This window comes from Schistocerca americana, chromosome 1 (genome assembly GCF_021461395.2).
Source record: "Schistocerca americana isolate TAMUIC-IGC-003095 chromosome 1, iqSchAmer2.1, whole genome shotgun sequence".
Lineage (NCBI taxonomy): Eukaryota > Metazoa > Arthropoda > Insecta > Orthoptera > Acrididae > Schistocerca > Schistocerca americana.
Genome location: NC_060119.1, coordinates 134,382,866 through 134,397,612, shown reverse-complemented (window position 1 = coordinate 134,397,612; position 14,747 = coordinate 134,382,866). Strand labels below are relative to the sequence as shown.

At 46.8% G+C, this 14,747-nt stretch overlaps 1 protein-coding gene across 1 annotated transcript; it reads right to left on the bottom strand.

Moving 5' to 3' along the window:
* Positions 1–1,392: 1,392 nt before the first annotated feature.
* Positions 1,393–9,991, bottom strand: LOC124620657 (cuticle protein 21.3). Its single transcript, XM_047147084.1, has 2 exons — positions 9,833–9,991; positions 1,393–2,383 (listed from the first exon to the last, which is right to left on the bottom strand). The coding sequence occupies exons 1-2, from the start codon at positions 9,842–9,844 to the stop codon at positions 1,601–1,603; spliced, it is 795 nt and encodes a 264-aa protein (XP_047003040.1). The 5' UTR covers positions 9,845–9,991; the 3' UTR covers positions 1,393–1,600.
* Between the last annotated feature and the right edge of the window lie 4,756 nt (positions 9,992–14,747).

Sequence of the window (14,747 nt, the reverse complement as noted above, 5' to 3'; positions counted from 1 at the left end):
ATTTCCCGTCCGAGGAAGTGACATTACAGTTACTATCCTGTTAGGTGAGCATAACTCTTGGCTGCATGTCTTACGCAGCTTTAGGGAATTTCTCAGGTCGATCCTTGGAGCACTGTCTGTGGATACCTCCCTTCTTTATTTGGTTCGATTGTGTCAACTGTTAAAAATTAATATTTTGTTTAAATTATTCCTGTTGCTTGTGGCCTTCAGGCGACAAATAATTTGAATTCTTTCTTAATAAGACCTTCAGCCATCAGTTTAGCTTGTGTTACAGCCAATTTTTTTAAAAGGATTGTTCTAAAAATATTATTTTGGTATATTCAACGTATAATTGTCTCCCTTATTTGTAGCTCCGGCCTCCAGCCGTTAATGGTTCTGAAGTACTGCTCCTGGCCTTCAGCCGACAAATAATTTGAATTCTCTCTTAATAAGGCCTTCAGCCGTCGGTGTAGCTTGTGTTACAGTCAATTATTTTTGAAAATGATTGTTGTTAAGAAATTATTTCCTTAAATAAAGCGTATGTGTTTACTGTGCAACCAGCGGTAACTGATTAGCCCCTGTCCACACCTTTTCCTGCTTTCCCTAACTACTACGTTTCAGTTTCATTATAAAAGCATTTTTCAAGATAAATCTATAAAATTTATGTTTGGCTTCTCAGGTAGAAATAAAAAGTACATGTTTGAGCGTTTTTGGAAATTCAAGCCCTAAGGGGATGAAATAGGGGATGAAACTTCTTTATGCAAATTAAAACATTTTTATAGTTAAATCTATGAATACTTCTATTTGAGTTCTCGATTACAAATAAAAAAGTATGTGTTGGGGACGAAAATTTCAATTGAAATGTTACTAGAATACAAGAGACAGGGATAACAAAAGACCCAGACTCCAGCTACCAGAATCGCTTTTTGCTCAGAAGTACATTCGGAAAAAGACATGCTTCCATGGCCTTAATTAGAATGGAAAGTTTAGAAGGTGTTGCAATTTGCGAATTGGATGAAAGAAAGTTGTTTAACTATGACCGGGACAAATCGGCTTTGTCACAGATGCATAGAAAAAGAAATGGTCTTTACTATATTAATTTTTCAGTAGCCTAATATATGTTTATAAAATTAATTTTGTCGTAATTACTATGCAAAGGCGAGCGAAGCAGTGGGCACCAAGCTACTACTCCGTAGAGGTATGGAAGTATATATTATGGCTTAAAATGGACGATTTTGTTGCTGGTGACTTGGAATTTGTCTTATTAACATTAGTTTCCGGATATTTGCTCTGTACATGTCCAAAATTAAGACCTTTTATTTATAATTTATTGAAATTTTTATGTATGAATTTAAAATTACTAATTGAAATTGAGATTGTGAGAGGTGAAAATATAAAAAAATAAATAAGCAATTTATTATGACGAGAAAAGTTTTTGTTTATTCGATGTATAAATTACAGTATGGTCCACAAGTTTGTTTCACGGCACTTTCGCAAAAGGAAAGCATGATAGATAGAATATTCGCCAGTGACGAAGTTTTCGCCCACCGGCGAAAAGGTGTACGGTTGTACGTCAGAAGAGGGGTTGAAAGTGTGAAGAAGAGGATGGAGGACAGGAAATTTAGAAGTGGTAGGCTGTGCCCAGGCCGGCGAAGGTAACGTGACCGGGGGCAGCGGCGAGGACGGCGGGGGCAGCGGCGTAGGCGGGGGCGGCGTAGGCGCGGGCTCCGTAGGCCAGAGCGGGGGCGGCGTAGGCGGCGCGGTAGGCACCACCGTAGGCCAGAGCGGGGGCGGCGACAGCGGCACGGTAGGCACCACCGTAGGCCAGAGCGGGGGCGGCGACAGCGGCACGGTAGGCACCACCGTAGGCCAGAGCGGGGGCGGCGACAGCGGCACGGTAGGCACCGCCGTAGGCGAGGCCGCGGCCGTAGGCAAGAGCGGGGGCGGCGTAGGCGCGGGCGCCGTAGGCCAGGGCGGGGGCGGCGGCGATGGCGGGGGCAGCGGCGATGGCGGGGGCGGCGTAAGCGCGGGCTCCGTAGGCCAGGGCGGGGGCGGCGGCGATGGCGGGGGCGGCGCGGACTACTCCGTAGGCACCGGCACCGTGCAGGGAGGCGCCGTAGGAGGCACCGGCAGCGCCGTAGGCCAGGCCGGCGGGGGCGGGCAGGGCGCCGTAGCCCAGCGAGCCGAAGTCGTTGCTGACGCGCGAGTTGCTGATGCGCACGCTGGAGGTCGGGCTGTCCACGGCCTTGGAGAACTGGCTGATGGTGTTGAGGCCGCCAAAGCCCTTCGAGGTGCTCTCGAGGGTCGCTCCGACGGCGCCGAAGTCGGCGGTGTTGGTGTAGGTGGAGTAGGCGGCTGGGCCACCGGCGTGGGCCACGGCCAGCAGAGCTGCCAGGAGAGCGACCTGCGGAAACAGGTGGCTCGTCAGATGTCATCGCGAGCGGTCTCACATGTCCAGTTCCTAATTCTCGGGAAGCTAGGCATCTGACGGAAGGAAGGCTTTCATGACCGGATGTTTCACCTGCTGAGAATTTCTACGGGTTGTATGGCCGTGGTCCATGGAACTGTTCAATCCCTGACGTTTCGTCCAAAGTAGCCTTGGACGAAACGTCAGGGATTGAAGAGTTCAATGGACCACGGCCATACAACCTGGAAAAATTCTCAGCATCTGACGGAAGGGTTCATGTACGGAGAGTTTTAAGGTTAGACGGAGCCAGAAACTGTTCAATCGCCAAATCAGTGATGAAAATGTAATGAAATTTGGTATGGATAGGGCCTCCCGTCGGGTAGACTGGTCGCTTGGTACAAGTCTTCTTAGCTGGCGCCACTTCGCCGTCTTGCATGTCTATGAGGACGATATTATGATGAAGGCAACACTGGCCCTCTTTGTGCATGATATACAACAGGCTCTAGATGCCGGCTACCAGATTGCTGCCATATTTCTCGAGTTTCGAAAAGCGTTCGACTCAGTTCCGCACTGTCGCTCGCTCGAAAAAGTGCACGCTTACGGTCTATCCGATGACATATGCGGTTTGATAGAAATTTTTCTAACAGACAGAGAGCAGTATGTCGTCCTGAACGGGTGACTTCAACAGAAACAAGCATAACTTCAGGTGTGCCCCAGGGCAGCGCAATAGGTCCGCTGCTTTTCACGATTTACATAAACGATCTGGTTGATGGTATAGACAGCGGCCTTAGACTGTTTGCCGATGATGCTGTAGTCTACAGGAAAGTAGTATCACACGAAAGTTGTGAACAAATCAATGAGGATTTGCAGAAAATAAATGCACGGTGTAATGACTGGAAGTAATCTGTTCAAAATGGTTCAGACCGCTATGGGACTTAACATCTGAGGTCATCAGCCCCCTAGAACTTAGAACTACTTAAACCTAACTAACCTAAGGACATCACACACATCCATGCCCGAGGCGGGATTCGAACCTGCGACCGTAGCAGTCGCGCGGTTCCGGACCGAAGCTCCTAGAACCGCTCGGCCATCAGTAAGTGTAACCTGCTGCGTATAACAAGGCGAAAATCCCCATTAACGTACGAGTGCAAAATAAATGCTGTCTTTTGAAGCGGTAACATCCATCAAGAACCGAGGTGTGACTATTCAAAATCTAAAATGGAATGTTTAGATTACACAAGTAACGGGTTAGGCGAACTCTAGATTGCGGTTCATTGGTAGAATCCTGAAGCGATGCAGTCTTTCAACAAAGGAAATTGCTTACAATGCGTTAGTTCGTCCAGTCTTAGAGTATTGATCGTCTATATGGGACCCTTACCAGTTTGGTATGATTCAAGAGATTGAGAAGGTCCAAAGAAGAGCGGCAAGATTCGTGACTGGTACATTTAGCCATAGCGAGAGCGTTACAAATCTCATAGAAAGTGTGAAGTGGAACACACAGCAGGGGCTGCTCACTAAATTCTGAAATTCAATCTTTTGATGATGTAGAGCGTATATTATTATCACCAATTTTCAAATCGCGCAATGAACACCATTCAAATATAAGGGAAATTAGAGCTCGTACTAACGCGTTCAGACAGTCGTTTTGCCTTCGCGCCTTGGGCATGGATCTGTGTGATGTCTTTACTTTAGTTAGGTTCAAGTAGTTCTAAGTCTAGGGGACTGATGACCTCAGATGTTAAGTCCAATAGTGCTTAGAGCCATTTGAACCATTTCTTCTTCCATTTCAAGGCGCGGACTGGCCAGTACCGAAAGCAAAGGAATTTAAGAAAACTGTTGCCTCTGTTTTTTCATTGGCCGTTTACCAATTTGGTTCAAATGTCATGCTTGCTATGTCCGTGGTTCAGTTGGCATCATTTTGATGTGGGCATACCATTGTTTTTGTTAGCATCTACTCCCCTCTGTCGGTGTTCTTTTTACGTCAAGTTGTCTTATATCTTCAATCCGCACTTTCTCGCATAGCGTTAGTCCAAAAGAGACGTCAGAAGCTTCATCTCAACTTCTGTGTCTCTTCGTTCATGTCCATTTCTTAGGATCCAGTTTTAACTATAATTTTCTTACATTACAGCAGGCTCAGCTACCACATTGTAGCGAAACTAATGAATTTTTAAATTATTTTTCTGTCGTAGCATATATACTAAAGCGTCGTTGCCATTTGTTATTGTGGAACGCCCAAGCTGTAAAATAATGGATGGTGTAGAAAAATGTAGCTATCTGAGGGAAGGGACCCCATAAGAGCGAGTCTGAAGTTGTAAGCTAAATTATTTCTGATAGTTCTGACAATGGAGTACATGTGGCCGTAATGTTGCTAAGACAGTAGGGTAGGCAGCTTTCAAGACCGTAAGAAGAAGAAGAAAAATGCATAGAACGTGGGCTCCAAAATGCATTCCTTACGCGCTGTGACTGCTTGTTCATCTCGATACTGTGAAACAAATATCCTCTATTGCAAGATATTTGGTTTCCATATTTTAGGAGGAGGCAGTACGGACCAAAGCAAGGAACATATCTAGTAAATATGGTCTCTTATATGAATGCGTATAACTGATTCGCCTTGTTGGGCAACTAATCCACCACATTCAGTGCTGACCACAATTACGTCCGATCTTCTGAAGGAATCTCAAAGGAGAGAGCGTGGAGGACACGGATAGGGACAGGGGATAGGTGGGGCTAGGTGCGAATGTGGGTCGGCCGAGATGCGTGCCAAGACAGAGCGCGTAATGGTGACAAACACTGTGTCCGAGTAGGGCAGTGCTTTACGCAACTGCCTCGTAAGCAGGCGCTCCCGAGTTCGAATGCCGGTCCGTCACACATTTTCACTCGTCGCCGCTGATGCTACTCCAAGTCTTGATGCAGCTGATATCAATACTTCCTTCCCTTTCCTTTCTCCCCTCCTCCACCTTCAATTTACCAAATATGGTCTCAAAAATGCACACCTTATGAGCTATGCGCACTTGTTGACTAGAAGAGGTCTGTCGCAAAGTATCAAGACGAACAAGCGCTCAGAGTCCTTAAGGTACGCATTTTAGAGCCCACGTTTACTACATTTTCCTTATTTTGGTTCACACTACCACCTCTGAAATGTGTCTACCAAAAAACGGCTTTGAGCACTATGGGACTTAACATCTATGGTCATCAGTCCCCTAGAACTTAGAACTACTTAAACCTAATTAACCTAAGGACGTCACACAACACCCAGTCATCACGAGGCAGAGAAAATCCCTGAACCCGCCGGGAATCGAACCTGGGAACCCGGGCGTGGGAAGCGAGAACGCTACCGCACGACCACGAGCTGCGGACAAAGGTGCCTACCATACAGCCTTAGCAACAACAGTACTGGTAAATGTGTTCCACTATCAGAGGTGTCAGAACGATTTTCGCTTATAACTTTCCGGACTAGGATCCCTTACCTCAAATATACATTTACCCTACTCCATCGTCAATGGAAGTTTGTGATATTATCGCGGAATTGTCCCGTATAGCGATAGCGTAATAAGTAGATCTACTACTCTCATTCTGAAGCATGGGCGTATTCATGTCCCAGCTGTATTTTGCCCTTGATACAGACGTGCAGCTAAGCTAACCCGCTCGTATGGCGTAACACGCAGCGCCATAGCTTGCAGGACAGGTAGTTGAGACAGACCTGGACTGAAATCGCGTGGCGGATTTACGATCGTGGCTGGTACACCGACCAGCATTAGTGCGGTTTTTAGGCGGGTTATAACATTCTCGTAGGAATATGCTGTGCTGGCCCCCGTTCCCGCCTAAGAAAATAAGCCACAGAAGCAGTAAAAACAAGATCACACTGAACCAAGTTTACACAATCCACAGCTAGGTGGCGCACGTGAATTCCCTCCATTATGTTACTAACAACTACGGTGGCAGAAAGGACGTCTATAAATCTGTCAAATCTCGAATGGATACTAGACTGCATTAACGCTGAGAAGAAGAAGAAGAAGAAGAAGAAACACAGGCCCGTTCTTTGCGTTAATTTCTTGTATGCAGTTCCTGTGTCTTAACAGCTATCAGAAATCAGTTCCAGGAAGAAGGACGGCTAAGAATTAAGGGTCTCGTCGACGTCTAGGTCACCAGAGAAGGAGTGTAACGTCTGACAAAACAGGTCCAGGGAAAGATTTGAGCCGTGTCCTTTTCAAAGAAATTGTTCCGGTATTTGCCTTAATAGAATAAGAGAAAACATGGAAAATCTAATAGTTATATGTATGCACTGTGATTGTACATGACATATTTCTTTGACATCTTCGCAAATCCCATATTCGATTTTGTTACGTTGATCTGAAAATGGATATGGGCCCGAAACTAGTCACCGAATGAAAAATAAAATATTCGCAACTACGACTGGTTTTCCATTGTATTTATTAACAGAAGTTGCTGACCCAAGTTACTACAGCATGCTGGAAGTTCGTAAATGGAAAATGGAAATGTGGTTCGTAGGATTTCAACTTCTTCTTTCGAATGAGCAAATAGTGTCTCTGTTCAAATGATTCAAATGACTCTCAGCACTACACTCGTTCGACCTATACTTGAGTATTGCTCATCAGTGTGGGATCCGTACCAGATCGGTTTGACGGAGGAGATAGAGAAGATCCAAAGAAGAGCGGCGCGTTTCGTCACAGGGTTATTTGGTAACCGTGATAGCGTTACGGAGATGTTTAATAAGCTCAAGTGGCAGACTCTGCAAGAGAGGCGCTCTGCATCGCGGTGTAGCTTGCTAGCCAGGTTTCGAGAGGGTGCGTTTCTGGATGAGGTATCGAATATATTGCTTCCCCCTACTTATACCTCCCGAGGAGATCACGAATGTAAAATTAGAGAGATTAGAGCGCGCACGGAGGCTTTCAGACAGTCGTTCTTCCCGCGAACCATACGCGACTGGAACAGGAAATGGAGGTAATGACAGTGGCACGTAAAGTGCCCTCCGCCACACACCGTTGGGTGGCTTGCGGAGTACAAATGTAGATGTAGAATGTAGATGTAGATGTAGATGTAGACTATGGGACTTAACATCGGAGGTCATCAGTCCCTTAGAACTACTTCAACCTAACTAACCTGAGGACATCACACACATCCATGCCCGAGGCAGGATTAGAGCCTTCGACCGCAGCAGTCGCGCGGTTCCGGACTGAAGCGCCTAGAACCACTCGGCCACCGTGGCCGGCAGTGTCTCTGTCACTGCACCATCTACCTGTGTACAGTTAAGTTCTGTTCAATAGTTATTCAAATCTAAGTTCAACTTCCTTAAGCTTTTGTACTACCCTGCAAGTTTTTCCGTTGACCGAATGTTGTTGCAGAGCTTCTCATTCTTCATTCGAACCAAAGAAATACATGATTCGCAGCCTGATGACAATTGTGATTTTTGTTCCATGATTGACCGTGTACTCCTCAGTCATCGGAACGAAAATCTGCTAAAAGCATGCACCATCTTTCGTTACGGTAAGCAAATCGTAAATCGTAAAGTGTTCTACCACTGGACCGAGTAATCCTCTGACTATTTGTTGTTGGTAGTATCACTAGCAAAATAGCTAAAACGAACTTCTAAAAACTTTCTAAACTGCACTGTCGATTTCCTATAGCGCTTCTAACGGACTGGTTACTACGTATCAGAACGCATAGTCGAGAGGAAAACGTATCTCTGTAGAGTGGACTTGAACCAACGCACCTCCTGTTATTTCATATTCTAGTAGATCAGTCTTTTCTGTCTCATGCTTACCAACTATCCAGGTGTTATATGAAGCCTACATGGTTCATTAGTAAAGGCCACAGTTCGGTTCTTCCCATTTTGAACGACTGCTGAGGAAAACATCTAACGAAGGAGTTAATTGCCCAACTTGTTAAACACATTTTTCATATCAATCAGTTAGGGAGCTGAACAATATTCATTTTTTTATATGTAAAAATCACGAATCCATTCCTGATTAATTTAGTGACAGTGCTAGGGATATCTATAGAGAAATTCGATACTGTTTTCTCAGCAGCAACAGCTATTTGAGTGGTACCACTCGTGCGATAGCGTATTAACTCTATTAGTAACTGCATTGTGTAGTTCCTCCATTATCGCTTTCAGTCAACGGGACCAAAACAAAAACAGTTAATCCTAATGTCAAGCGGATTATCACAAATACGATGTTTCGCCACTGGAACTGAACAAATATGCTGGTTATCAGTGTCTAACACATACGCACTATAGCCCTAATTTTTTTTGTGATCGGGACGCAGAAAAAACTATACAATGAATAACGTGTTTTCCACACTGTTAGATACTCTGAGAGACAATAGTCTACTTCAGATCAATGAATTCGGAAAGTTTCACAATACTCCGTTCCCGTTTGCTTGCTGCAGTTACGAAGCCTTTCCATGACAACCCAACTGAAAGATGTCGTGTTCTTTTCTTCACAGGGAGTTGACGTCGGTGACAGGAAACGCTGACGACTCACCTTTTAAGGAAACGTTCGTAGAACGGTAGTGTGTAAATCGTGTTGGTCCTTACAAATGATTCAAATGGCTCTGACCACTATGAAACTTAACATCTGAGTTCATCAGTCAGAACCACTTAAACCTAACTAACCTAACACACATCCATGCCCGAGGCAGGATTGGAACCTGTGACCGTAGCAGCAGCGCGGTTCCGGAGTGAAGTGCCTAGAACCGCTCGCCCACAGCGGCCGGCTTGGTCCTTACAGCCAAAGCAATGTATGAGATTCGAACTATAAATCCCAGGTCACCATACAGAGGGAGATGGAGCATTGGAGAAAGAAAATGGACTGGTATTCGCTAGGACGGTGGTTGAAAAGTCCAGACATCCTAATTTAGGTTTCCCGCTATGTCCGTAAATTGCTGATGGTGAACGCCTGCATGGTTCATTTGAAAGGGTACGACCGATTTTCTTTTCCCAGCCTTATCATTCCGAGATCAGTCTCAGATGATCGAGTCGTCGACGAAGCATTAAACCCTAACCCCCACAGCCTCGTCATCAAGAGTGTTTACAAAAAAGGGAAAAATCTCTGTTCGTTTGATATGAACCAACTCAGCGGAAAGGTGCAAGGACCATTTAGACACCAATTCACTGTGTATCTGTAGTGGAAACGTATAAAAGAACTCAGCATTAATAAGTAAGACCTAGGGTAATGTACGCTTGTGTGGCATACATCGCTGACAGGTAGAGGCAGAAGGATTACAGCTTGATGAAAGACTAATTTTTCAAGGCTCTTTGGAACTAGGGCTCTCTGTTTCACGCCTAGTATTTGGAATATCCAGGTACTCCATATTAGAACCTACAGGAAAACAATGAATGTCCTAGCGCAGTCGAGCAGAGAATCGTGCAGCTGGAAACAGTTGACTACGCGGGCTGTAGCACAGTGGTGGTCACGTACGTACCTTGAAAGCCATGTTGTTGGTGTTGGTTGTGGTTGTCTTGGAACTGAACGGACCAGAGTGCTGACCGGGAGGGCTCCGCGCCGTTTTATACTGCAGGCCCGGCGGTGGGCGTGGCTTGGTGGGGCGGCGTCCGGTGCCGTACCCTTTCACCGCGGCCTGCGAAACGCGGCGGCCACCACCCGGACCATGGGCGGGGTGCACCCACACCTCCACACCTCCAGCTGTGGCCGCGTCCCTGGCTGGCCCGGTCCTCCTAGGACGGAACGTCCCGGCCAAGGTCGCTGGCTGCGCCTGTAGGTCAGGCGCCAGCCGGACCGGACCCAAGAGCGTCGTTTCCGAAATCTGATGATCGCCCCATTTCATTATTTCCGTTATCCGATGGAATTATCGCCAGAGAAATTCTGAAGCAGCCAGTGCCCTTTCAACGCTCTTAGTAAACGCAAATATAACTGCACTGACATCGAATGACACCAAGCATGTTGTTAACAAGAGCAGCTCATGAAGCGAAGTCACACAAGACGTGACGGCATTGACATTTCTACACCACTGGCCATTAAAATTGCTACACCAAGAAGAAATGCAGATGATAAACGGGTATTCATTGGACAAATATATTATACTACAACTGACATGTGATTACATTTTCACGCAATTTGGCTGCATAGAGCCTGAGAAATCAGTACCCAGAACAACCACCTCTGGCCGTAATAACGGCCTTGATACGCCTGGACATTGAGTCAAAAACAGCTTGGATGGCGTGTACAGGTACAGCTGCCCATGGAGCTTCAACACGATACCACAGTACATCAAGAGTAGTGACTGGCGTATTGTGACGAGCCAGTTGCTCGGCTACCTTTGACCAGACGTTTTCAGTTGGTGGGAGATCTGGAGAATGTGCTGGCCAGGGCAGCAGTCGAACATTTTCTGTATCCAGAAACGCCCATACAGGACCTGCAGCATGCGGTCGTGCATTATCCTGCTGAAATGTAGCGTTTCGCAGGGATCGAATGAAGGGTAGAGCTACGGGTCGTAAAACATCTGTAATGTAACGTCCACTGTTGAAAGTGCACTCATTTGCGAACAAGAGGTGAACGAGACGTGTAACCAATGGCACCCCATGCCATCACGCCGGGTGATACGCCAGTATGGCGATGACGAATACACGCTTCCAATGTGCGTTCACCACGATGTCGCCAAAGACGGATGCGACCTACACGATGCCGTAAACAGAACCTAGATTTATCCGAAAAAATGACGTTTCGCCATTCGTGAACCCAGGTTCGTCGTTGAGTACACCATCGCAGGCGCTACTGTCTGTGATGCAGCATCAAGGGTAACCGCAGCCATGGTCTCCGAGCTGATAGTTCACGCTGCTGCAAAACGTCGTCCAACTGTTCGTGCAGATGGTTGTTGTCTTGCAAACGTCCCCATCTGTTGACTCACGGATCGAGACGTGGCTGCACGATCCGTTACAGCCATGCAGATAAGACGCCTGTCATCTCGACTGCTAGTGATGCGAGGCTGTTGGTATCCAGCACGCCGTTCCGTATTACCCCCCTGAACCCACCGATTCCATATTCTGCTAACAGTCATTGGATCTCGACCAACGCGAGCAGCTATGTCCCGATACGATAAACCGCAATCGCGACAGGCTAGAAACCGACCTTTATCAAAGTCGGAAACGTCATGGTACGCATTTCTCCTCCTTACACGAGGCATCACAACAACGTTTCACCAGGCAATTCCGGTGAACTGCTGTTTGTGTATGAGAAATCGGTTGGAAACTTTCCTCATGTCAGCAGGTTGTAGGTGTCGCCACCGGCGCCACCCTTGTGTGAATGCTCTGAAAAGATAATCATTTGCATATCACAGCATCTTCTTCCTGTCGGTTAAATTTCAGGTCTGTAGCACGTCATCTTCGTGGTGTAGCAGTTTTAATGGCCAGTAGCTTATATGCCTGGAAATTACTTCTGTGGGTTCCAACGCTTCTGAAGGAATTCGAACAATGGTTTTGTGAAGCGAAGAGATAAAACGAATACCTAACAAGGAGATCACACCACAGTCGCATTTTTCTATTTTTTTATGATATAAAACTGGTACCAAACAAGGAGATCGCAAGGCCATCAGATTTTGGTATTTTTTATACTCGTACACTCCTGGAAATGGAAAAAAGAACACATTGACACCGGTGTGTCAGACCCACCATACTTGCTCCGGACACTGCGAGAGGGCTGTACAAGCAATGATCACACGCACGGCACAGCGGACACACCAGGAACCGCGGTGTTGGCCGTCGAATGGCGCTAGCTGCGCAGCATTTGTGCACCGTCGCCGTCAGTGTCAGCCAGTTTGCCGTGGCATACGGAGCTCCATCGTAGTCTTTAACACTGGTAGCATGCCGCGACAGCGTGGACGTGAACCGTATGTGCAGTTGACGGACTTTGAGCGAGGGCGTATAGTGGGCATGCGGGAGGCCGGGTGGACGTACCGCCGAATTTCTCAACACGTGGGGCGTGAGGTCTCCACAGTACATGGATGTTGTCGCCAGTGGTCGGCGGAAGGTGCACGTGCCCGTCGACCTGGGACCGGACCGCAGCGACGCACGGATGCACGCCAAGACCGTAGGATCCTACGCAGTGCCGTAGGGGACCGCACCGCCACTTCCCAGCAAATTAGGGACACTGTTGCTCCTGGGGTATCGGCGAGGACCATTCGCAACCGTCTCCATGAAGCTGGGCTACGGTCCCGCACACCGTTAGGCCGTCTTCCGCTCACGCCCCAACATCGTGCAGCCCGCCTCCAGTGGTGTCGCGACAGGCGTGAATGGAGGGACGAATGGAGACGTGTCGTTTTCAGCGATGAGAGTCGCTTCTGCCTTGGTGCCAATGATGGTCGTATGCGTGTTTGGCGCCGTGCAGGTGAGCGCCACAATCAGGGCTGCATACGACCGAGGCACACAGGGCCAACACCCGGCATCATGGTGTGGGGAGCGATCTCCTACACTGGCCGTACACCACAGGTGATCGTCGAGGGGACACTGAATAGTGCACGGTACATCCAAACCGTCATCGAACCCATCGTTCTACCATTCCTAGACCGGCAAGGGAACTTGCTGTTCCAACAGGACAATGCACGTCCGCATGTATCCCGTGCCACCCAACGCGCTCTAGAAGGTGTAAGTCAACTACCCTGGCCAGCAAGATCTCCGGATCTGTCCCCCATTGAGCATGTTTGGGACTGGATGAAGCGTCGTCTCACGCGGTCTGCACGTCCAGCACGAACGCTGGTCCAACTGAGGCGCCAGGTGGAAATGGCATGGCAAGCCGTTTCACAGGACTACATCCAGCATCTCTACGATCGTCTCCATGGGAGAATAGCAGCCTGCATTGCTGCGAAAGGTGGATATACACTGTACTAGTGCCGACATTGTGCATGCTCTGTTGCCTGTGTCTATGTGCCTGTGGTTCTGTCAGTGTGATCATGTGATGTATCTGACCCCAGGAATGTGTCAATAAAGTTTCCCCTTCCTGGGACAATGAATTCACGGTGTTCTTATTTCAATTTCCAGGAGTGTATTTATGGCACGTGTAGTCCTACACTAAACTATCAATCAACCAAATCCGTTACATGCAACTCCCAAATATTCTCGAGAAAATCGTCTTTGAAGCCTTCCAATCATGTTTAACCAGATAATGTAAGGCTCCTTTTTTTGGAAATTTTGGAAATTTGTGGTAAGGTCTTATGGGACCAAACTGCTGAGGTCATCGGTCCCTAAGCTACTAATCTGAACTACTTAATCTAACTTAACTTACGCTACGGACAAAACACACACACACACACACACACACACACACACACACACAAACATACACACACACACATATGTCCAAGGGAGGACTCGCACCTCCGACGGGGGCAGCCACGTGGACCGTGACAAAGCGCCCCAGACAACTCGGGTGCTGCTTTTCTGTGGTAGACTGCTCGCCTGCCACATGGGGGGTGGGGGAGGGGTCCTTGGTTTGATTCTCAGCAGACTCAAAATGCGTGACTGACGAACATTTGCGTGAAGCGTAAAATACGTAAAGATCGAAAAATTTCCTTTTTCTGTTTTTTAATGTAAACAATCTTGATTAACATGTTTCATAAAAGTCGATAGTTAAAAATTGATATTTGCAGTGAAAACTGCATTTTTGAGTGTGATACGTAATTAGAAGTAAGATGTGCTGTTTTTCATTATGACAATTAGATACGAGTTAAGTAGCATATATTTTGATGAAATTTGTACTTAAACGACTTAGATATTGGAACTGAACGAAAATACGAGAAAAATTGATCGAAACAATACTCGACCCAACGATTACCCGTCTAGGCCGCTACCGATATTTTCTCTTCTTTATGTAGTTTACGCTTCATAGACAAGGAATCGAACCCAGAGCCTACATAGCAGACAAGCACTCTGTCACTTAGCCACTATACTTCCCCAAAATGCGACCTTACTCTCGCCTATTAAACATGGTCTGAAAACTACAAACACAATTTTCTCGATAATTGTTGAGTGTTGCTTCGAACTGCTTTGGTACATGAATATTTGAGTTCTGGACTTCAAATAGCATAAGTATAAAAAATTACAAAAATCTGGTTGCCGTATGGCCTTCTTTGTGTAATCTCTGGAAAAGAAATAATAGAAGAGAATGACAAAGACGCCATGGGCATTCGGAACAGTAATTTTCAAAAAGATTCCTCCGGCATCACAACGTACCTTGAACATGAATGAACGTAGGACCTTAGGACGAATTTCAAAATTTCGAATTACGCATCGAAACTCAAAGTTTACCTTGGCGCCAGACCCATATTGGCGGTTCATGCGGTTGTTGACAGGTGTCAACCTCGTGCAGTTCGTTCGCATGTTAATTTC